Source organism: Carcharodon carcharias, chromosome 16 (assembly GCF_017639515.1).
Source record: "Carcharodon carcharias isolate sCarCar2 chromosome 16, sCarCar2.pri, whole genome shotgun sequence".
NCBI classification, from domain to species: Eukaryota; Metazoa; Chordata; class Chondrichthyes; order Lamniformes; family Lamnidae; genus Carcharodon; species Carcharodon carcharias.
In genome coordinates, this window is record NC_054482.1 from 12,676,679 (window position 1) to 12,701,109 (window position 24,431).

The 24,431-nt window shown below is 43.3% G+C and overlaps 1 protein-coding gene across 2 annotated transcripts in view; it reads left to right on the forward strand.

Moving 5' to 3' along the window:
* The window catches only part of ddr2a (discoidin domain receptor tyrosine kinase 2a), a 174,823-nt gene extending 152,775 nt beyond the window's left edge, over positions 1–22,048 (forward strand). For both annotated transcript variants that reach the window (XM_041208395.1, XM_041208396.1), the window contains 6 exons: positions 2,412–2,635; positions 4,929–5,056; positions 7,199–7,396; positions 8,451–8,685; positions 10,343–10,492; positions 20,949–22,048. In XM_041208395.1, coding sequence (XP_041064329.1) covers positions 2,412–2,635; positions 4,929–5,056; positions 7,199–7,396; positions 8,451–8,685; positions 10,343–10,492; positions 20,949–21,098 — 1,085 coding nt within the window. In that variant the 3' untranslated portion in view covers positions 21,099–22,048. The remainder of the gene's footprint in view (positions 1–2,411; positions 2,636–4,928; positions 5,057–7,198; positions 7,397–8,450; positions 8,686–10,342; positions 10,493–20,948) is intronic.
* The last annotated feature ends 2,383 nt before the right edge of the window (positions 22,049–24,431 follow it).

Consider the following 24,431-nt stretch of genomic DNA (forward strand, 5'->3'; position numbering starts at 1 on the left):
TCCCCAGGGGTCGGTATTGGGACCCTTGCTTTTACTGATATATATTAATAACCTAGATCTTGGTGTGCAGGGGACAATTTCAAAGATTGCAGATGATACAAAGCTTGGGAGTGTTGTAAACTGTGAGGAGAGCAGTGCAGAACTTCAAAAAGACATAGACAAGTTGGTGAAGTGGGCAGATAGGTGGCAGATGAAGTTCGATATGGAGAAGTGTGAGGTGATGCATTTTGGTAGGAAGAACATGGACAGACAATATAAAATAAGGGGTGAAATTTTGAAGGGGGTTCAGGAGCACAAAGACCTGGATGTATATGTGCATAGATCATTGAAGGTGGCAGGACAGGTGGAGAGAGCAATTAATAAACCATATATTATCCTGGTTATTAATAGTGGCATAGAGTGCAAGAACAGGGAGGTTATGCTGCATTTATATAAGGCACTCGTTAGACCCCAGCTGGAGTATTTGTACAGTTCTGGGTGCTACATTATAGGAAGGATGTGGACACATTGGAGAGAGTGCAGGAGAGGTTTACAAGAATGGTTCCAGAGATGAGAAACTTCATTTACGAAGATAGATTGGAGAGGTTGGGACCATTCTTCTTGGAGAGAAGAAGACTAAGAGGAGATTTGATAAAGGTGTTCAAAATCATGAGGGGGCTGGACAGAGTAGATAGAGAAAAGTTGTTCCTGCTCGTAAAAGGATCAAGAATGAGACGGCACAGATTTAAAGTGATTTGCAAAAGAAGCAAATGTGACACTAGGAAATTTTTTTCATACACTGAGTGGTTCAGGCCTGGAGTTCACTGCCTGGAAGTGTGGTGGACGCAGATTCAATCGAGGCATTCAAGAGGGCTTTAGATGATTATCTGAATAGAAACAATATGCAGGGGTATGGGGAAAAGGCAGGGCACTGGCACTAGGTCATCGTGCTCATTTGGAGAGCCAGTGCAGACACAATGGGCCAAATGGCTTCCTTCTTGCTGTTAAAATTCTGAGATTCTGTGACCAGTCAAAAGTGCATTGGGATAGTAAAGTCTAGTGATAGCAAAGTCATAAGGTTTTCAGCGCAGATGAGCTGAGACTGGGACAAAGTCGGCTGATGTTACACAGTTGGAAATGAACAGTCTTAGTGGTGGCATGAACTTGTCTTTGGAAGCTCACTTCGGCATCAAACATGACACCAAGGTTGTGAGTTGATTGGTTTAACCTTTGACTGTTGCCGGTGAGAGGGACAGAGCCAGTAATTAGGGAATGAAGTTTGGAGTGGGAACTGAAGGCAAGGACTTCAGTCTTCCTAATATTTGGTTGAAGGGAATTTCTGATTATCAGTATTTAAAAAAATTTTTTTATTCATTCATGGATGAGGGTTTCGCTGGCTGGGCCAGCATTTATTGCCCATCCCTCGTTGCCCTTGAGAAGCTGGTGGTGAGCTGCCTTCTTGAACCACAACAGTGTAGGTACATCCACAGTGCTATTAGGGAGGGTCCGCTTGGGACCTAGGCAACAGTGGAGAAGTTAAGAGAGGTAGTGCAGTAGAGCCAGGTGTTGTCAGTGTACTTTTGAAACACTGTGCTTTCAGATGCCACCGCTGAGGAGCAGCCTGTAGATTGGAAATAAGAGTGGGCCAAGGATAAATCCCTGGGGGAACACCAAAGGTAACGGTGCAGAAGCAGGAAGAGAAGCCATTGCAAGTGATTCTCTGGATATGTTTAGATAGATAATCATAGAACAAGGTGAGAGGAGTCTCAACCAGCTGGACGACTTGGAGAGGTCAACCATGTCAAAGGCAGCAGACAGGTTGAGAAGGATGAGGAGGGAAAGTTTACCTTTGTCATCCGGATGTGACTTTTATAAGAGCTGTTTCATAACTGTTGTGGTGGGGTAGAAGGGTGCAGTGGTGGTTGGAGAGGTTCAGGAGGATTTATGTAATTACAATATACATTTCCAAGCAAGCAGGAAATGACTTGCTTGCACTCGTACACAGTGATCTGGTTCTCTGAGAAGCCTTTTTATTCTCCCATTTTAAGCATGATGATTTTTTGTTTTTATATTCGTATCATGGGATGTGGGCATCACTGCCTAGGCCAGCATTTATTGTTCAGAGGCCAGTTAAGAGTCAAGCACATTGCTGTGGGTCTGGCCAGGCCATGCAAGGATCAACCTAAAGGGCATTAGTGAACCAGATGGGTTTTTACAATAATCAACAGTGGTTTCATGGTCATCACTTTTAATTCCAGATTTTTATTGAATTCAAATTCCACCATCTGCTGTGGTGGGATTTGAACCCACCCAGAGCATTACCCTGGATCGCTGGATTACTAGCCCAGTGACAATACCACTACACCACCGCCTCCTGAAGGGAAATTTGTATTGCAGAGGAATTGAGTAAAATGTTGTTCTTTTTCACTTAGGGTGTAGCAGTGACTACGCGAAGCCACTTGGAGCACCGCAAGATAATGTGCCACACTATGCAGAGGCCGATATTGTGAACCTGCAGGGTGTCACTGGAAGTAACACTTATTCTGTCCCTGCTGTGACCATGGATTTGCTGTCTGGTAAAGACGTGGCTGTGGAGGAATTCCCACGCAAGCTGCTGACACTTAAAGAAAAGCTTGGAGAGGGACAATTTGGGGAGGTTAGTGCAATACTTTGGCTGTAATTAACCATTAAACTGGAGTGCAAGAACATCAAGAACTGGAATAGGATATTCAGATCCTTGAGTCCGCTCCGTCTGTCAATTAGATCACAGTTGATCAGTACCTTGACTCCATTTCCCTGCCTATACTTCATATCCTATCCGAGCCTAACAAAAATCTCACTATCACAGTCTTAAAGTTTCAGTTGACTCAGCATCTCTACCTTTTTGAGGAAGAGAGTTCCAGCTTTCCACTATCCATCATGTGAAAAAGTGACTCCTAATTTTGTTTCTGAATGGCCTCACTCTAATGTTGAAATTATTGAGGTGACTTTTGTGGCAGGGGGACAATTACTTGGGCGCGAGGGTGGCAGGTGGGGAACACTGCCCTGAGGTCCAGGATGGGAAGGCTCATGGACTGTCGACTGAAGTCCTTAAGTGGGAAATGAATGCCCACTTGAGGGCCTCATCTTGCCACCGCTGGTAACCAAACTGGGCAACTCGGAGCTGTAGAGGAACAAAGTGATTTGGGAGTCTGAATACATAAGTCATTAAAATATATAAAAAGTAATCAAAAAGTGTAATGGAATTTTGGCCTTTCTCTTAAGGGGTCTGAATTATAAAGGATTGAAAAGTTATGCTGAAGAAAAAACTGTCCCTATTAGCTGCTGACACAAGGAGTAGAGGACACAGATTGAAGGTTTTGGGTAAGAGATACAGGGGGAATGTGAGGAAGAACTTTTTAACAATGCATGGTAATGACCTGGAATTCGCTACCTATGAGGGTGATGGAAACAGAAATGATAGGCCATTCAGCCCCTCGAGCCTGCTCCACCACTCAATTGGATCATGGTTGGTCTGTACCTGAATGCCAACATTCCATTCAACTTGAGAATTTTTTGTATATTTTAATGACTTTTGTACTTGGACTCCCAAGTGTCTTCGCTCCTCTACAGTTCTTAGTTTCTTTCCATTTAAGGATAGCCTGCTTTATCTTTTCTCAGCCACAAAGTGGATGGCCTCACATCTGCCCACTTTATAATCCATTTGCCACAGTTTTATCCACTCACTTAATTGTATGAAAAGCAATTAGCCTCAGTTTGGGGCTCCATTTTATTCTGCGTACCTGAAGATAAGAGCAGCAATTCATGAAGAATAATATAGCTTCTCCACAAAGGAAGCGCTAAAATACGGTCCTCAGTCTTCAGATCCCTTTACTCATTCAATGAAATAAAGCTCTATTTTATTGCAATTATCGCCATCATTTCCCTAACCTGGCATCTATCTTAACTGACAATGGGCAGGATTTTCCTCCTATAGGGGTGCAAGTACAGAGACTAGCGGTGTGAAAATTCATGCCCCCGTAAGTGGCAGGTAGCCATAAAACTTCTGGCGCAAGCAGCAAGGTGGTAGCGGGAAGCCTGATTTTTTAACTTAAATGTTTAAAGGTGGGAAAGAAGGGGGCTGCCCTTTGCCGATTGTGGGGCAGCCCTCCTTAGGTCAAACCATGCCCCCCCCCACTTACTTCCAACCCACTCCCTCCCTGAAACCCACCCCCTACCCCAAGACCCTGGACTTACCTGCTCTGGGGATCCATAGGTTATGATCTTCTTTTCCTTCTGCAGTCCCGCCAGCGGCCACCGACGCCTCCCTGGCACTGCTGGGACTGATGGCCGGTCGGATTGGCCAGCAGTTCCAGGAGGCGGGACTTATGTCCCAGCGAGGGGAGGACATCCCATTCGGCCCTCATTATCATCCCAGTCCTCCCCACTGCACTTTATGACTGCGGGGCGAATTGGCATGGAGCATGTTGGCTCCACAGCAATGTTGTTTCTGGGTGCTCCCCCTCCCCCTCCTATTTTTCAGCGCACTGTGGTTTGTGGCCCCAATTTGGGTCCCAACCCAAAAGGCAAAATCCTGTCCCACATCTCTGAAGTGATAGATCACTCAAACCCATGAATAAAAGATTTCTTCTCTAATAACTGAGGATATAAGCAAAACCTAAAATAAAAAGATAGGAGGAGTAAATACATGAGGGACTTTGCAGTGTAATTGCTACACTATGCTACTCCCAGCAGAAGGAAATCTAGTTACTTTGATTAAAATGATGAAAGTACCATAGATATCAACAAGGACACTGTGTGGTATAAATTTCCAATGTGTGACACCTTCATTTTTAAACTTTGTTGGTTGGCAGCAGTTTGCATGCCACAGCGATAACCAAACCCTCAATGCCAAAATCTAACAATTCTCTTCGTGTAAATTTATAAGCTTCAAATTCTGATCTCCTCAGGTTCATCTTTGTGAAGCAGAAGGGATGCAAGAATTCATGGACAAGGAGTTCCCATTTGACATTTGTGTCAATCAGCCAGTGTTGGTTGCAGTGAAAATGCTACGATCAGATGCCAACAAAAATGCTAGGTGAGCACTCCTTGGTTCCCTCACTCCAAAATCTTTTCCAAGGATCCTGCCAGGACTTCACCGCCACCACCACCAAACCTATAAGGAGATTGTCCATTTGGTTCAATTGGCAAATATTTTGCTTGGGTTACAAGTGAAAGAAAGTTTTCTAAGAATGAGGAAAAACTATTATAAACAGATCATTTCACAAAGCCTCCATATTACCCAGTGCCTTGCAACAGCATGCCAGTGTGAAGTCACAGACAACAAAATAAATATTTTTGAACGTTTAAATACCCAATTTGAGTATCTATCATTACCTAGTGATAGTCAGATTCGGACTTGCCAGTTGTCAATGTTTGGCTTTACCCTGTACAGTGGTACTGGAATAATAATCCAAAGGCCTGGTCTAATAATCCTGAAGAGTGTAAATACTAATTCCTTGGCTGTTTGAAAATTGGACTTGTTTTGTTTTAATAAAAAGCTGGTATCAGGGTAATTGACCATAAAGCTGTTAGATTGCCATAAAAGTTCAGCAGGTTCACTAATGCCCTTTATCTTATCTGGCATGTATCTGACTCCAGTCCCACCTTTAACTGCCCTCTGAAATGCCCCAGCAACTACTTGTATCAAAATCAGCAAAAAGGGATGGGCAAGCAATATCAGCCTAATCAACAACCACCACCCCTCCCCACCCCCCACCTATCTTGAGAACAGCCAAAAAAAATGGGGTATATCTTCTCGATAACTTTGTCACAATTTATTTGCACTGTTAATGTAGAGAAAACTCCTGAGGCACTTCACAAAGACATGAGGGAAAGTGGGGAAAAATTATGAGGAGAGACCAAAAGCTTTGTGGAAGTGATGGGTTTTAAGAGGGTCTCAAAAGAGGAGAGTGTGATGGAGTGAGGGAGGGGGGTGTTAGGGAGAGAATTCGGATCGTGGCACCTGGATGGCTGCAAACAAGGTCACCAGTGATGGGGGAGAAAGGAGGAGCCTGAACATGAAGCAGAGTCTGAGAGAGAAGAGTTGGGCAATGGTGGGAGTTGGCAGGGGGTTGGGGTGCAAAGACTAGGAGGTAATGGAGATAAGGAAGGAAGAATATCAGTATCTAAAAACATTTCAAAATAGTGAGCTTGTTTGACCAATTTTCAAAGTAAAAATGGAATAATTTGTACTTTCCTCTCAAAGATTCAACTTAACAAGGATGTTTTCTTTGTTTTTACCTAGTGGTCTTTAAGAATGAACTTAAGTGATACACAGATTTTATGATGAAATCTAATTTTAATCATTTTTCTCTGGGTTGTTAACTGTGATTTTTCAGTTTGAATATTTTAAATAACTTTGAGGTTTTTTTTTGTCTGCATCCAATTTTCTCCAGTTCCTACATTGAAGGCCTTGGGAGTAATTTTTGACCTCTGGTAACCTGCTGGAGCAGATCACTCACACATTGTAGAATCCAATATAATAATCAAGTTGGTTCTAGAAAGGTTGATTGATCTAGTTCTCCACAAGGTTATTGTCCAGGCATCAAAATTGATGGTGGCTCTCAGTGATTCCCTAATTGGTCTCACAAGCAGACATTCTTCAGTGCAATAATGCCCCAAGGCAATTTGCAATAGTATTATTCAACAAGGTTGATGCTGAACCACGTAAGAAGATACTACAACTTGTGACCAAAAGTTCAGATCGAGAGGGGAGTTTTAAGAAGCGTCTTAAAGGAGAAAAGAGGATAAAGAGGGGGAAAGGTTTAAGGAGAGAATTCCAGAGCTTAGTACCTCCCTCGAGTGACCCTTATACTGCTATCAGCCTGGATACTGAGCTGATAGGGTGTTGCACAACAGTAGAGGCATCACAGCCAAGGGTGCTCCTATCACCAGCTGGTATCGCATGCTCGCATTGCAGGAATTGTTGTGTCTTCCTTCCTCCAAACCTTTAGACACTGCAGCAAAATTAACCACCTCATCCACTGCCCTGACCAAGGTCAACTAACTCAACATAGACCAGGGATTGAACCAGAAAACTTCCTAGTCCGCATGGCTCAGAGGTCATGAATTAACCGGAGGCCCTTAAATATTTCTGTGCGTCTCTGTCTTAATCTTCCTTCACTATACAGCATAAACCATGTTTTAATTAAACTCAATCATATTTAACGTTCTGCAGAAATGACTTCCTGAAAGAAATCAAGATCATGTCACGGCTGAAAGATCCAAACATTATCCGGTTGTTGGCAGTCTGCATCAGGGATGACCCCCTTTGTATGATCACAGAATACATGGAAAATGGGGACCTTAATCAGTTCTTAACTCGCCATGAACCAGAAAGTGCAGAGCCAATGGCAAGCAATGCACCCATTGTAAGGTGAGGCTTCTATATGCAGTTGTTCAATGTCACTTCGGTGCTTGGCATGAAATTTTGTCACATTACAGTGTTGCACATATATCTGAACAGCACAGGGAGGTATCAAGATAAAAACTGAGCTCATTCAAATGTGAGTAGTTCAAGTGACAGAAGCCTTTGCTACTAAGCTCATGCAAAGGTTTTGGTTTTTATACTGTAATTGTTTTCTTATTAATAACAAATGAACCCTCAAAGCTCAGAATGTTTCATTGAGTTGAAGGGGAGAATAATAATATTAACAGATTAAATTCAGTTTTGGGGGGCTATTCATAATTTCTACCTATGAATGACTTGTTTATCGGTATATTTAGCTCCTGGTTTCATATTTAGCTGTGGTATCATTTTTTTTTGTCAAACTCACCGTACAAAGTAGCAGTAACTCATTTCCTGTGCCTCTGTTTAAGCTATGCTGCAGTCTGCAATCAAAATCTACAGGCCTCTTTTCACATTTTTGCAATTCTTTTGTTCTGTAAATTTAATTTAGAAAATGTTTTGTCAGCTGTAGCTTGGTTGGTAGCACTCTCTCCTCTGAGTCACAAGGTTTTATGTTCAAGTCCCACTCCAGGACTTGAGCATAAAAATCAAGGCTGACGCTTCAGTGCAGTACTAAGGGAGTGCCAACTTTCAGATGCGAAGTTAAACCAAGATCCTGTATGCCCACTAAGGTGGACGTGAAAGAAGAGCAGGGAAGTTCTCCCCAGTGCCCTGGCCCATATTTATCTCTCCATGAACATCACACAAAAAAAATCTGTCATTATCACACTGCTGTTTGTGGGGGCTTGCTGTGTAAATTGGCTGTCATGTTTCCTACATTAAAACAGTGATTATATTTCAAAAGTACTTCATTGACTGCAAAGTGATTTGGAATATCCAGTGGTTGTGAAAGTTGTTACATAAATGCAAGTTTTTCTTTTCTCTTTTATCATTTGCATTTCGTATCTGTTCTTGACATAAGAAACAGGCATGTAAATAAGTACCATCTCCTTTCATTGGTCTCTCTTTTTTTTAATCTCAGCTATGCCAACCTCATATTGATGGCCATGCAGATAGCTTCCGGCATGAAGTACCTCTCCTCCCTCAACTTCGTTCATCGTGACCTTGCCACTCGGAACTGCCTGGTGGGTAAGAATTACACAATCAAGATAGCAGACTTTGGCATGAGCCGTAACCTGTACAGCGGAGATTACTACCGAATCCAAGGGCGAGCTGTGCTTCCTATTCGCTGGATGTCATGGGAGAGCATTCTACTGGTGAGCACCTCAAGCTAAATTCTAACTCATTGGCTGGCTGCATTATTTTATTTTAAAGTTGATGTTTAACTGAATAAAGTCCTTTGGTGTGTGTGTATGTCCAATTCAGCAGTGCACCACTGTCCTATTCTTTGCACTGGTAATTCCTGAACCTGTTTTATGACATAGAATAGGTTTGCCAACCCTCGAGGATTGATCTGGAGTCTTCAGGAATTGAAGATCAATCTTCAGGAAAGCGCTGCATGCAATCCTGGGGAAAAATCATTGGGACATCAAAAAAATAGTTTATTTTTAAATTTTCTTTCAACATTTCCCTTTATCAGATATAAAAATATTGAAGATGGGAATAAAAAAGGCAGTCAAGCATCATGCAATTGGGTAATGAGTCTTCTTGCTTTCCAATTGGTGTAGGAAGGCAATACATCACAAGATGGATGTGTTGGCCAATGAATGGTGGGGGTGTGGGGGGATGTCATGTGATGAAATCTCCAGGAATACATTTGAACACAGTTGGCAACCCTAACATAGAATGACATAGTAATTACAGCACCCAGCCAGGCCCTTGAGTCTAACGGGTCCATGCCAGTGTTTATACTCCATTTGAGCCTTCTACTTCATCTAACCCTATCAACATAAGAGAAATAAGAGTAACATTGAAACTAAAGCAAAAAGTATAGACTCAGTAGATAGACAGTAAATGAGAGAATGAGAATATGAAGATATTACAATTAAAAAGTTAAAGAAGCAATTAGGAAATCAATGCAAAACTACTAAATTAAACTTATTAAGCAATATATTAAAAAAGTAAAATATTCTACAGACACATAAATAACAATATAATAAACCAAGAGAGGGATTGGGTCAATAAGGGGTACGCATAATAAACTCACAGGGAATGACAGTGAAATGGCAGAAATATTGAATAGTTACTTCGCCCCTGTATTTACCAGGAGACTAACAAGGGCATGACATTTTTTTTATTTGTCCATAGGATGTGTGCATTGTTGGCAAGGCCAGTATTTATTACCCAACTTTAATTGCCCTTGGGAAGGTTGTGCTGAGCTGCCTTCTTGACACATTGGAGTCTGTGTAGTGCAGTTACACCCACAGAGCTATTCTGAAGGGAGTTCCAAGATTTTGATGCAGCCACAGTGAAGGAATAGCAATATAGTTCCAAGATATTTGAAGAGACCAAGAAGATATAAAGCCATTTAAGAAAGAAAATAGGAGAATAATTGATAAACTAATCAAACTTAGAGAGGATAAAACCCCTGGTCTCTCAGGAAATCAAGGCATATGGGGGAGTGGGCAGGAAAGTGGAGCTGAAGCCCAAGATCAGCTATGATCATATTGAATGGCGGAGCAGGTTCCTGCTTATTGTGTTCTTGTGACAAGGAATCAGTGGCTTGCAATTTAACAGTGCTTGGTACTTTATAAAATAGAGATGAATGAGTAGCAACATGAACAAGAAATCCAGATGGAAGTTTTGATCATCCTCTCGATTTCTACAGGTAACAACGATTTGTCAAGCCGTACGTCAATTCTCTTTCATTTCTTCCTCTGGTGATTCAGTCATAGTTTCTCTTTCAGTTAAAAAAGTAACTGCTTATTCCTAGTTTTTGGTGATATATCCTTATTTTGCCTGCTTTCTCTTTAGGGCAAGTTTACTACAGCAAGTGATGTATGGGCTTTTGGAGTGACCTTATGGGAGTCATTGACCTTCTGCCGAGAACAGCCCTACTCCCAACTGTCAGATGAGCAAGTCATTGAAAATACTGGCGAGTTTTTCAGAGATCAAGGTCGACAAGTAAGCTTGCGTTACAATGATCTTAAACTTATAATGAATTCATGGTAGCAAAATAGCAAGTCAAGGAATCATTCAAAGACCAATAAAGTATGTGCTATATTTCCTCTCATACAGTATACCTGAATATTTTGTAACAATCTTTTGATGAGACACATAATCAATAATGCCAGTTAATGGATATGCTTTATTAACTTTATACTCAGCCCTTTACGTTTCCACCCAACAAAGTACCTCACGAAGATACGAACCTGAAACCTTAAGCTCCGATGAAAGATGGAATGTCCAACAATGCAGCAGTCTGCCAATACGCTACTGAATTGTCAGTCTGAATTATGTGCTCAAAGTCCTGGACTGAGCCCTGTAATCATAGAATGGTTACAACACAAAAGGAGGTTTTTTGCCTAATGTGTCCGCGCTGGCACTCTGCAAGAGCAACATGAACCTATATTGTTCTGTCTGAAGCATAAGTCCCATCAACTGAGCTAAGCAGACACATAGACTAGAATATTTCCGTCGGCGAGTTGGGGGTGGGGCCTGCTCACTGATGCGAAAATGACATAGGGGAGGAACCCCTGACATCATCCCGCCCCATTTAAATATTCAGGAAGGCGGGCGGACAGCGAAATCAGCTGTCCGCCTACCGACCTGTCAATGGCAATTGAAGCCATTGACAGGATAATTAACCCAATTAAAGGACCTGCCCGTCCAACCTTAAGGCTGGTGGGCAGGCCCAGGAGCCCCAGCGGGCTTCTGAAAAAACACGAAACCTCATCCACCGGCGGGATGAGGTTGCATGTCGGTTTTTTAAAAACTTTAATAAACTTTATGTAATATTTATTAACATGTCCTATCTCGTGTGACATTGTCACGAGGGGGACATGTTAATAATTTTTTTTATTGTGCTATTTTTTACGTTTATTAAACTTTCAGCGCTCTCTCTGAGACAGCACTTAGTCTCAGGGAGCAGTGTGAGTGTGAAAGAGCAGCACTTTGACAGTTGGGGAATCCCTCCACCCCCAGCACAGGATGCACATATCGCTTCCTGTCGGGCAGGCCGCTGGGCGAGCCTTAATCGGTCCGCCCAGTCAAAATGGCGGCGGTGCCCGTTTCGGCAGTGGAATTCGGCTGCCCGCCCACCGCCAAGCCAGTGGGGCCCGCCCGCCAGCCAAGGGCAAAATTCTGCCCATAAACACTATGGGTGGAAATTTCCCTTTGAGACTAAGTGTGGCGGTGGGAGGTTTTGGTGGCGCCCACCCCACTGGCTGGAACGGCGGGAACTCACACCTGATTCCACGCTCGGACGTTCATTAATTATGCACAGGTGAGTATCGGGCCGAATCGCCTGGCGGGTCAGGAGATTGATTCGTCTGCCCCCCCCGTCAAAGGCACCACATTTAAATGCCAGACCAAAATATACATTTCACTCTCTCCAGCCCACCTGTCTTCAGGCCATGTGCAGAGATGACTTCCAGCCACAAGGAGAAGGCCGAAAGCCTGAAGGAGAATGCGGTACCCTGCTTCACCCTCAAGGCCCTCCAGGCCTTGATCTGAGGAATGTGGGCGCACAGGCATGTCCTGTATCCCAGGGATGGCTGCAGGAAGCACATCAACCTCACGTCTCCAGCCTGGGAGGCAGTCACAGAGCAGGTCAGTGTGGCTGGCAACCACACCTGAAACGTCATCCAGAGCAGAAAGAGGATGAACGATCTGATCCGCTCCACCAAGGCAAATCATCCTTCAACTCGCTCTATTAAACTCTCAACCTGGCATAATACACTGAAACGGCTACTCTCTTCAGGGATCTCACACAACCATTAGCGAGGAACACATATCAACACTCATTCTCTCACCGAGGCTTTCACATCACCACCATCCCATCTCTCATGTTGCTCACACTCCATCCTCTGGTCTTCCTGGGGAGGGCTCACCACACAAAGGGGACATGTATCTCACCCAACCTCTGCTCCATCCCTTCTCACCACCTGCCTTTCTTTCTTCTTCATACAGGCCAAGCTGGCACAGAAAAGGTGTGAAAAATTGCAGACTCAGGGAGGGACAGCCAAGATCATCACCCTCACTGAGTTGGGGAAGGTGCAGCCAAGCTTTTTGGGGAGGATAGGGATCACTCATGTGGAAAAGGGGTGATCGGCCTCTCCCAGGAACCTAGTACGGATCACAGTTCCATCACTTCATCTAATCCTGACACTCATAGTGAGTCAAATACAGTCTGATCTAGATCATGCTCATTAACTGAACTCTATTTTCTGTTTTCTAGGCACCAGCAGATCGAGGACCACAAGGCAGCCGAGCACCTGTCTGAGCACAAAGACCACGCCCAAAGAGGAAGCTCTGGAAGAACTAACACAGTATTCACACGCACCCTCCAGCAGTGCAGAGACACACGCGTTGGTGGGGCACAACTGTAGATTAGGCTCGGGCTCACTTTCTGGGGAACACCTCACTGACACGACTCCACAGCAATTGGGGGCAGAAACAGCCCAGGTCTCCAGCACTCGGAGGGCTGTTGGAGACCAGCCACCTGCTTGGTCCGATTCAGATAATGAGCCCCTGGAAGTTGGCTGCCAGCTCTTGCTGGAGATGCAATGACAGGCAGCAGAATATCAGGCAAAGATTCGACAGTCACTTAGCAGACTAGAAAGAATAAAGGAGGAGTCCATGTGTGTTTTGTCTGATGTTATGGTTCTGACATATGAGTGCTTCGAGGTCACCATGGGAATGTTGGTGACCTTCATGGAGACCTTGGCCCAGCAGGTCTTGCTGGATTTGTGCTCAGCCCTGCACTCCATGGCCATGGGGACGAGGCACCCTGACTCCCTCCAGGACCACCATCTCCTGAAGGGGTCCGGGCGGGACCCTTGGGCACCTGCAAGGAGGATGAGCATCAACTGGACACCCCAATATCTTCCTCTCAGGACACTCCAAGGGTGTGTAGCCACTCATAGCCCTGTCTACCTGTGACCCCATCCACTCCAGCTGCTCAGGCCACTGAGAGTGCGTCTGCCACTGAGCAGGTGACCTTTATCAGGCTGGGGCCCTCCAGGCCATGGGCCACCAGAGGACATCCGCCAAGATCATCACAGACATCAAGACGCAGCAGTCAGCTGGCTGCCTCCACATCTGCTGCAGATGTTGGGGCTGCACCCAGGTGTAGCAGTAGGGTTAGGAAAGTTAAGAAATATTGAAGTAACTTCTAGATCATTGGTGAGCTATAACTGTAAAGAAGTTGCACTTTTGTGAATACATTTGATGGTTATATGAATGTTTTTGTCAACTGAATGCATTGTGAATTTGTACATTGAAATCCTCTTACTTCGACGATTAGCCATCCTCCCATTCAGTGATAGTGTCCCACTGTGAGATTCACAATCATATAATGTCAACCTCAGTTGAACTAGTCTCTGCACCCTTGTGTGATGTCAGGGAGATATGTTTAAATCTTTATTTTGAATGATGTAAGAGTTTTAACCCTTCTTCCTCAATGGACACTATTGAGTGAGGGCAGCTCATCAGCCTGGATATTCTAGCAGCATTTGTGATTCCTCAGTGGTAGTGGCAGAAGAAAAGACATGCACTGGAGGAGGAGGAGATCCCTAGTCATGTCCACATCTCAGTTGCAGCAGTGTTTGCATCATGTTGGCGGCGAAGGCTTGAAGTCGTCTCTCGCATCGCTCTTGTTCCTCAGTGGATTCTCAGTTCCCAGAGTGCAGCGCATTCAGATGGCATCGGGGACCAAAGTGGAGATCATAGCCTGGCAAATCATGAGGCCAGAACGCGCAAGTGTGAATTCAGGACTCGTTCTCGCTGCAAGTGGTCGGACATCCCTTGAAATGAAAGTAAATGGCATTGCGGGCTAGGAGAGAAGTGGCCATACGCCCTCACTTAACTTTACTCTTCATGGAGCCTTTCAGCAATTAAAGTATGACGGGCACATCTTCCATCTCCTCCTTCCTCCTTGGTTTAATCACACTCATACTGACCCTCAGCAGCCTCGTGAGGTTCCTGGGCCTCTGGATCTTCATCCTCCAATGAGGCTCTTATCCTCCTCCAGTTCATCCTCTGGCAGGGGTCCACCTCTTTACATTGCCGGATTGTGAATGACGCAACACACTGTGATGATGTGGGAAACTCGGGAGTATATTGTAGTGAGCCACCTGAGCAATCCAAGCGTTTGAAGTACATCTTCAGAAGCCCTATGGTCTGCTCTATAATGGAGCGTGTGGAGCTGTGAGCAGTATTGTACCTGTCCTCGTAACCACTCTGAGGGCAATGTACCAGTGTCATCAGCCGGCATTTCAGTGGGTACCCCTTTTCCCCAAGCAACCACCACTGCAGATGTAATGACCCCTCGAAAATTTCAGGCACCTGGGAGTGCCTCAGGGCTTAGGAATCATGGCAACTCCCAGGGTACCGTGCAGAAACGTGCAGTTTGTGCTTCCAGTGATCACACACCAGTTGCACATTGATGGAATAATAGCCCTTGTGTTTTACAAACATTAGGGGCTGCTGCCATGGAGCCTGTATAGCCACATAGGTGTAGTATATCGCACCCTGCACTTTTGGGAAGCCTGAGATGGCAGCAAAGCTGGTGAATCTTGTAGCCTGGCTAAATTCATCCAGGGTAAACCTGACATAATCATAGACCTGGAAAAACTCAGCAGGTCTGGCAGCATCGGCGGAGAAGAAAAGAGTTGACGTTTTGAGTCCTCATGACTCTTCGACAGAATCTGTCGAAGGGTCATGAGGACTCGAAATATCAACTCTTTTCTTCCCCGCCAATGCTGCCAGACCTGCTGAGTTTTTCCAGGTAATTCTGTTTTTGTTTTGGATTTGCAGCATCCGCAGTTTTTTTGTTTTTATAATCATAGACCTTCCTGTAGAGGGCATCTGTGACCTCCTTTATGCATCAATGTGTTACGGAATGAGAGATGCTGCACAGGTCGCCTGTTGATCCTGGGAAAAACCCAGAGGCCAAGAAATTGAGTGCTGCGGTCACCTTCAAAGCAGGGAATACCTTCCGACTCCACGTGACGTTAGGTCTTCATGACGAATGTGGCATTTGTGATGTACCAGATCTTGGGACAAGTTCATACGTGCACGGCATTGCCTCTCACTCATTTGTAAGTAGGAGACTCATCTATGATAAACCCTTGGTCTGGCGAGTCACATCCGTTGTCTGGGTCTCTCCTCCTGATCCTCCTGTTCATGCTCTGGTTCACTCGACCATGTCCCTCAGGCATGGCCTCCTGCTAGGGTTTTGCGTGGCATTGCCTCTCCCTCCTTCACCTCCTCCATTGCATTAGGAACCTGACAAAGGCAGCATTGAGCTCTTGATCCATTAATGATTCAAGGGGCAAGAAAGTGAAGCTCAGAAGATGAAATGTATGGAAACTTTAAGGTTCCATAGTTTTTTCCGCCCTACTTGCATGGTGGCTGATGCCGCCTTGCCCCTGAGACACTCGTACACACATAAAGGTGACCAAGATGGCATCGCAGATATGTAACATCTTGAACCCTGTGTGGGATGCTAAGCTTTAATTGAGATGAGTGACCCAACCTAGCTCTGTGCTCCAATCTCTGATGCTGCATATTTATGACCAATCAGTTGCTCACAGTCAGTGAGTAATTGCCAATTGGCCCATGAGGAATGTCAAATCTGGTGAACATTTGACAGGCCTTCATTGATGGAATGTCATATATGATACAGCTGTGCCTCCTTCACTATTGTCTACATTCCCAAATTCTATATTCCCATGTGTTACACTTGAGATGCAGTGATTGTAATGTGAAGCCACTGAATTCTGAGTAGCTCTTTAACAGTGCTGATGAAGCCGTCAGCTTTTAATAGCTTTCATCCCAAGGAGGTCTTCCTCCTTTCTCTCTAAGCAGACTCTTGTTCACCCTTGCAGCAACAAGTTAGAGGACAACCCTAGAAAGGCACACTCGTGTTCGCCTTTCCCCCTCACTGACCTTCCACTGCCTTCCTTCCCCATTGGCCACCTTGTATTCATCATCCCCACCCTCATCTCACATCCCACCCCCAGTCAAAGTGCTAGTTTCTGAAAGTGGAGTTCTGCCTGACTACCACTGTACAGTGGTGTCCTTGTGGACAACAGTCTCAGATACCAGAGCAGAAGACCCCTGCACTCCCCAACCCCGGCCGCAGTACTGGTCACTGTCTGAAAGTGGAGACCTGCATGAGTACCACAGCACAACGGTAATTCCTTTGGGACAATGTAGGCAAAGAGCAGGAGCAGAGCAACCTTACAACCCCAACAGTGTGGAGTTCATTTCAACAAGACTGGCGCAGCACTATGGCAGGTAGGCTATGTATGTTGCACTCACCTCGAAGTTACAGGCGAACTGAGGTCCGACTTGTGCATGCCACTCCTTTTCAAGCGGGTTTGAGGCCAATGTAATTTTCCGATGGTGTGTTGCAAGATTGAAAGGCATGACAAGATTCCAGCGATCAGCTGTTTTAATGAGCATTCATGAGATGTTAATGAATGAAAATGGGGTTCACACCACTAGTTGGCGGGACAACTGACCTGTCATTAACTGGCCATCGGGAGAATTGCAAAGCGTTTTTACATCGGCCTGCCTGCCGCTGGATTCTCTGCTCCCGCCCACCACGAAACCCGCCACGAGTGGGATGGAAAAATTCCACCTTATTTTTGGGGAAATATTAGGGCTGTGATTATGATCAAAAAAGCTGATCCCAAATCTTTTTAAATAAATGAAACTGGGTACACTGAAATGAAATTTCATATAAATGAAATAGGGTACATTGTTAAAACAAAATGAATGAACGGCATTCCCCTGCCACACACTCTCCCTCACTCTCACATGAACGCACACACACTCGAAGGTCACACATACACACACATAGATTACATTGATACATGGATAGTGGGGAATGATAGGGTGGTCAAATTCGAGTCTGTAAAAATAAAAAGAATATAAAATCTGTAGTTTGGTTACTCGACTGGCTTCGGGCTGAAATCAGTGGTCTTCTGACTCCTTCAGTGATTTAAAGATGTAGAGGGCAAAGTTGGCTGTTCTCCTGTAAAGAGTAGTGCTGGGTCCAATTCTTTTAAGTCTCTGTCTGCAACAGGAGTGTGGATGGTCACAGTCAACAAACAGGGTTCAAAGCTTGCAAGGTAGGTTGGCGAGAGAGGGAGAAAAGAGGGACCTTACTCAGATCTTTTCTCTGTGTCACAGCTGCTTGTTCCCTTCTGCAGAGAAAGCAGAAGCTTAATCACACAATGGGCGGGCCTGTCACATGACCATGATTCAAACGTGGTTTTCACCCGCAACTTTAATCAGGTCATGTCTAGCAAACGCCCTCTCACAGCAAGGATTTTATTGTTCAACCGGTAACGTTTAAGGCATTCCCACGATAGCTTGATGAGTTCATGTCTGAGAACTCCTCTCGGCTTGTGTCCTATTGTCCAAGTGATTAGGTTTAATGGTTCATCCTCACTAGTTGAAGAGTCATACAGATTCGAAACGTTAACTGTATTCCTCTCCACAGATGCTGTCAGACCTGCTGAGTTTTTCCAGCTATTTTTATTTTTATTTCAGATTTCCAGCATCTGTAGTATTTTGCTTTTATCTTGAATATTTTGGCTGATTGCCTTGATAATGGGGACAAGATATGAAGTTCACCCATATTCTGCAAGTCATTGTCCTTGATTGATCTTTGCAGACATCCTGTCTCCATCCCAACGGATTGGAATGTGCAGTGGTGCAAATTGACCATCTTTGGCTGCTAGCTCAAGTCACCTTTAATCTCTGCATTTAAAAGGTCTCTGTATTTAAAAGTGCAAATTGGATTTCCAGCCAGTGGATTAAAAATCATTATTTGACAATAAAGCACATCTTCATGACAATATGAAAAATATTAGTCTGCACAGTCCCCCTCACATTAAAGAATTTTCAAATCTGTGCAAAGTAATTTGAATTCTTTTTAGTGTTTGGTTAAAATTCAAGGTCGTAGCTCCATCTAAATGGCAGAATAAAAACCTCCTAGAATCCAAGAAACCAAAGGTTGTTTCTGGTGCAAACACAACACCTGAAGTGGCTGTCTTTTGCTAAATGTGCCCCAGTAACTTCATGCTGGAAAATAGACCAATGAAAAGTCTCACCAAATTGGGCATGATCACCTGATGTCAAGCAACAAATTACAACTACAACAAATTACTGAACATTTTAGTAAATTAAGGATCTTTTAGCCTTTTATTTCCAAAGAGCACACATTTCCTGCAAGTGTTAACCATATTTCCTGTAATATTTTCCATGTCATACTTTATTGTCAATACTTTTAACATTGATAAGTTTTTTTTTATTACTCTAGCATGCATGATGTTGATCTCCTATGTTGCGATCAGGTGAGGAGAGGTAGAATGGCTCTTCTCGCTTCCCACTCCTCGTTTGACCACAACGGGATTTTTTTAAAAGAATATGCTTGCTAACTCAGTATGTGTTTAACTGTTTAAATGTTGTGGCTGTGTAATTGATAGTAAAGAGGATAGCTGTTAACTCCAAAATTATATCAATGTTTAGTTGAGTGGGTGGAGAAGTGGCAAATGGAATTCAACCCAGAAAAGTGAGATGTAATACATTTGGGGAAGGCAAACAAAGCAAAGGAATACTCAATAGATGGGAAGTTATTGAGAGGGGTTGGGGAAGTGAGAGACCTTGGAGTGCATGTCAAGGTGGTCAAGAAAGCATATGGAATGCTTTCCTTTATTCGGCAAGGTATTAAATACAAAAGCAGGATGTAATGATGGAACTGTATAAAATGCTGGTTAGACCACAGCTGGAATTTTGCGTACAGTTCTGGTCACCACATTACAGGAAAGACATAATTACTCTTGAGATAGTGCAGAGGGGATTTGCAATGATGTTGCCAAGGCTTGAAAATTGCAGCTATGAGGAGAGATTGAATAGGCTAGGGTTGTTTTCATTAGAACAGAAGAAGCTAAGGGATGACCAAATTGAGGTGTACGAAACTATGAGGGGCCTAGATATGGTAGACAGGAAAAACTTGTTTTCCCTAGCTTAAGGGTCAATTACCAGGGGGCATAGATTTAAGGTGATTGGTAGAAAGATTAGAGGGGACATGAGGAAAAACTTTTTCATCCAGAGGGTTGTGGGTGGCTGGAAATCACTGCCTACATTGATGGTGGTTGAGACCGAAATGCTCAACTCACTTAAAAAGTACCTGGATCTGCATCTGAATTGGGGTAACCTGCGAGGCTATGGACCAGGTGCTGGAAATTGGGATTAAAATGAACAGCTGGTTTCTTTTTTCTCTTTTTTGGCTGGCGCAACACAATGGGCTAAATGGCCTCTTTCTGCACTATAACATTTCTTTGGTTCTATGCTATACAATGGGGAATGCTTGGTGGCTGTTCACATCTGCTTATGATAAATTGGTTTCTCTCCCACTCTCTTTAAGTGTTGAGCTCAGAGACATTTCGTCTGGGAGTCCAGAGATTCTAAGATTTGGTAATTACACAGACAACAGGAGGTGTAAATTCCACAAGTGGTTTCATCTCAGCATGTCCATTCCAGCGAAGGCAACCCACTCATGTTCATTCAATTAAGAATTTTCCGGAAACCTGAGGACACCTGACTCTCGGCGGCCATCTTAGCAGCAGCTGATTTAATCATTGGAAAGCTGGTTCAGTCTTTTAAACCTGAATCAGTAGTTTTCAGCCAGTAAACACATAAAGTCATTTTTCATATACAGCATGGCTTCGCAACAGCTAGAATAAATAAAAAAAACTATTGCTGGAAATGTGTAGTAGGTCAGTCAGCATCTAAAGAGAGGCTGCATCAGTGTAACCATCTTTTTCCCGTTGTGTATTTTCAGCATTTTCTGGTTTATATTTTCATTAGGTATTAGTTGGGACAAAGTTGGTAGCACTCCCGCCTCTTAGTCAGGAGTTTGTGGATTCAAGGGCACAATCTATGCTGACACTCTCAGTATTGTACTTAGAGAGTACTGTACTGTTAGTGGTGCCATCTTTCAGGTGAGATGTTAAACCATGACCCCAGCTGCCCTCTCAGGTGGATGTAAAACTACATTTACTGTATTTTACCATTTTGAAGAGATGCAGGGGACCCAAATCCTGGTCAATATTTATCTTACAAACAACATCAATAAAATAGATTATCTGGTCATTGTCACATTGCTTTGTGGGAATTTCCTGTGCAACAATTGGTAGCTGCAATCCCCTGCACTATAACAGTGACTATACTTCAAAGAATACTACATTGGATGTAAAACACTTTGAGACATTTACAGCTATGAATGGTGCTATATAATTGCAAGTTTGTCCTTTTTTTTGAAACATTGCCGTGGTTTTTAATGTAATACATGCCAATGGATTTCTTACACTTGTTTTCCTTCTGTGTTCTTTGTGTGTAGGTTTATCTCGCTCAGCCAGCTATCTGTCCGAATGGCGTGTACAAGCTGATGCTCAGCTGTTGGCGACGTGAACCCAAAACCCGGCCAACATTCCAAGATATTCACCGCGTTTTGCAGGAATCCGCCATTGCATCTGGGCTGGAGGAATGAGCGCATAGTGAGGGGGACGTCCAAACAGTCATGACTTTAAATAGACCTTTTCATGTCTGATTACTACTGCGCATTTTGGCGTGTTTAAATTGTGGAGGGTGTGGAATGAAAGCCACAGTTTCCAGTGCCGCAAGATGGAAGCATATTTGAAGGAGGAAGAAATGAGGAGAGCATATGCAAGTGGAAAGTCTTATTTTCACAATAAAGGTGGAAATTAGAACTTAATGATATGGCACTAGGCAAACATCCTTGCCTTCTTGTTCATTTGGACTTCCTACAATTGAGTGGACAAGATAATGAAAGCAGATCCATATCAGAGTAGAAGGTTTCTTGGTAGGGCGCAAGGACATGTAGAAAATGAGAGATTAAAAGCAATACATGTACAGTAGCTTATAAGCAGTAGAAATTCTTCCTATGGACACTTTTATTCTAAAGGTTCTATTCACACTTTTCAGTAATACTTCAGGAGAAATTGTAAATGCTGTTTGGAAAAGGAGGGTACAATATGTCTGGTAAAGTGTTATGTCTATGATTTTTCTTTAGCATCTGGTTCACTTCAAAGAACATCGCTTCGGAATACAGAGAAACTTTTTAGGTTTTTTTTTAAAAAGAAGCACTTTTTGCTACTAATGTCTAGGAAAAGGCACAGTCATGAGTCTGTTCAAAGTGCAATTTATATTCAAGAATAAGATTGCTTATGGCTTAATGACAGGTATTACAGCATCAAAAGTAAGTCTACTAATGCATGTTGTTCTTTGAGTTATGACCAAGCAATAAAGATGCTGGTTTAATTTAGATATCAAAATGTCTATTGGCAGACTTGCGTCATTGCTATATTATTTTGGTTTTGGATATCTGTATATTGTCTAGATGTTTTCATTTTGAGCGCAGTTACCCAACTGTATTTAGATATTTATGCAAATTTTATTAAATATACATGCAAATATCAATCTTCTCAGTACCATCTTGTAAGACTTTTCTTAGCCCTAAAAGGGTTTTAGAGTTCTGACCCGAGAATTGCAGAAATAATGAGATCACACTCAAAATCTTAACCATTGAAAATTCTTATTTGCAATATAATAATTCATTACACTTGTAGTAATATACTGGCATGGGAACATGATGGCATAGTGGTAATATCACTGAACTAGTAATGCAGAGACCCAGCCAATGGTTTGGGGACAGTAGTTTAAATCCTACCAAGGTAGCTGATGAAATCTGAATTCAATTAATAATATCTGGAATTGAAAGCTAGATTCAGTGATGGTGACCATGAAACTATCACTCGTTGTTGTAAAAACCCATCTGGTTCACTAATGTCCTTTAGGGAAGGAGGTCTGCCACCTTTACCTGGTCTGGCCTACATGTGACTTCAGGTCCACAGCAATGTGGTTGACTCTTAATCACACTCTGAAATGGCCCAAAAAGCCATTCAGTTCATGGGCAAATAGGGATGGGCAATAAATGCTGACCTAGCCAGTGATGCCCACATTCTGTGAATGGATATGAAAAAAAAGCAATAGAACGCACAGGAACATGGAGTTACAAGGAACTTGTATCTACCAGTCAACCGTGAATGGTCAGTTCGGTGTTGATTCTAGTCTTCAGCGGTTCACCAAATCACCTCTCTATCTCTCTCCCTCTCTCTCTCTTAACTGCATTCCAGAATTCAAAAGTAACCGTCTTTTCTTTAGTTCAAGTTCCATCAGCATTACTATGTTGGAGACCGATCATTACTTTCCAATGTTCCTCAGCCGAGCGTGGTTCCGCTCGACTAAGTTGGCAATTCTCCAGATGTGCAGCCTGAGTGCTTCATTTGTTGGCCAGTAGTTAGTTGTGCTTATCAAGCCTTGGGACACAGACTGACACAAATCTGGTGTCACAGACCTTCAAGCTCATTTTTTAGCCTTTTTAAAAATAACTCTTCTTTGTCCTCTCCTGACAACACGGTGTGGCTCCCATGTGAGAAAATTACTTCAACACACATCCCACAGCCAACAAGCTTAAGCAAACCAAATTGTTTCCCACCAGCCATGCTGCCAAAGTCACAAAGCTTGGTGGATGTTCTTAGTCAAACTTAAGCATTTTACGAATATATCATCATGGTTGGATAGCCTATTTGAGTCTTAATCATAAGCTACAGTTCTTCTTTCTACAGTTTCCATATTCTACACATCTTTCTGCTAAAGCAAGCCACCTACCATATATTTTCGTTGCTTCACACAAATAGCTACACAACGCACAAGTTTACATGCATATGCACATTTTCCCGCACACACAAGTACACTATTGAATGTAGCCATGCAAAACATATCTGAATGCAGAGGAAAAAGATGGATCGAATCAATTTATTGGAGATTATGTTTTGTCATTTGTGGCCTGGTGAGTAGCAGAAGCTAGAAAAAGAGGGAATGGAGAAGCAAGATCAGAGGGTGAACAAGTGGGCAGATAGAGCTGGTAGCTCTAGGGGTGGAGAAATTGCTGACACAACATTTACATTTTCTTATTTGCTGTACTGTAATGGAAGTTAATTTTTATTTGGTTTTCTGATCCACCAAAAAGTAATTCTGAAACTATTAGTTACAACAAGAACACCAAATTAATCAGCAAATTTGCATGCAAGCCTTCATTCAAACACAGCAATGATTGTGTGCGAGTACGTTTCTTCCTCTAGCAAGGTCTCATGTATCTCCTTTCAATCTCCTTTAGATAGATCACTGGGACAGTCCAAGTCACAGTCTGATGTACAGTGCTAAAGGGAGAAGCGTAAATATGATGAATAGCGCCACTAAGAATAAAATGGGAGTGTGGGAGGTGAGAGGCATTTGGAATACTTTCCAAAGTGTAACATATTCAATATTTACACACCTGGTTTTCTTAGAAACTGTTCAATAGTGCTTTATTTTTAAGCTTCCAACTGGCCAATGTGTCCATTGATGTGTTTGGCTCTCTGATCCACATCTTTGTTTGTACCAAGCTCCAGAAATGTTTGGCATACAAGCCAGAAATTCCAGACAAATGTAATACTTTGCCCACCAGAGATGAGAGGAGTTAACAGATACTGGTGAAAACGTCCATGCCTTATTTCCAATTCCCAGTTAAAGCCCAGGAACAAAAAGTGCAGTTCAACTGTCCATAAGAAAAGAGGAGCAAGAGAAGGTCAGTTGGCCCGTTGAGCCCATTCACTAAGATCATGGCTGATCATCTACTTCAGCTACACCATGCTGCACTGGCCCCACGTCCCTTGATTCGCTTAGTCTCTGTTTTGATTATACTCAAGGACTGAGCATCCACAGCTTTCTGACAGGAAATTCCAAAGGTTCACAACCCTTA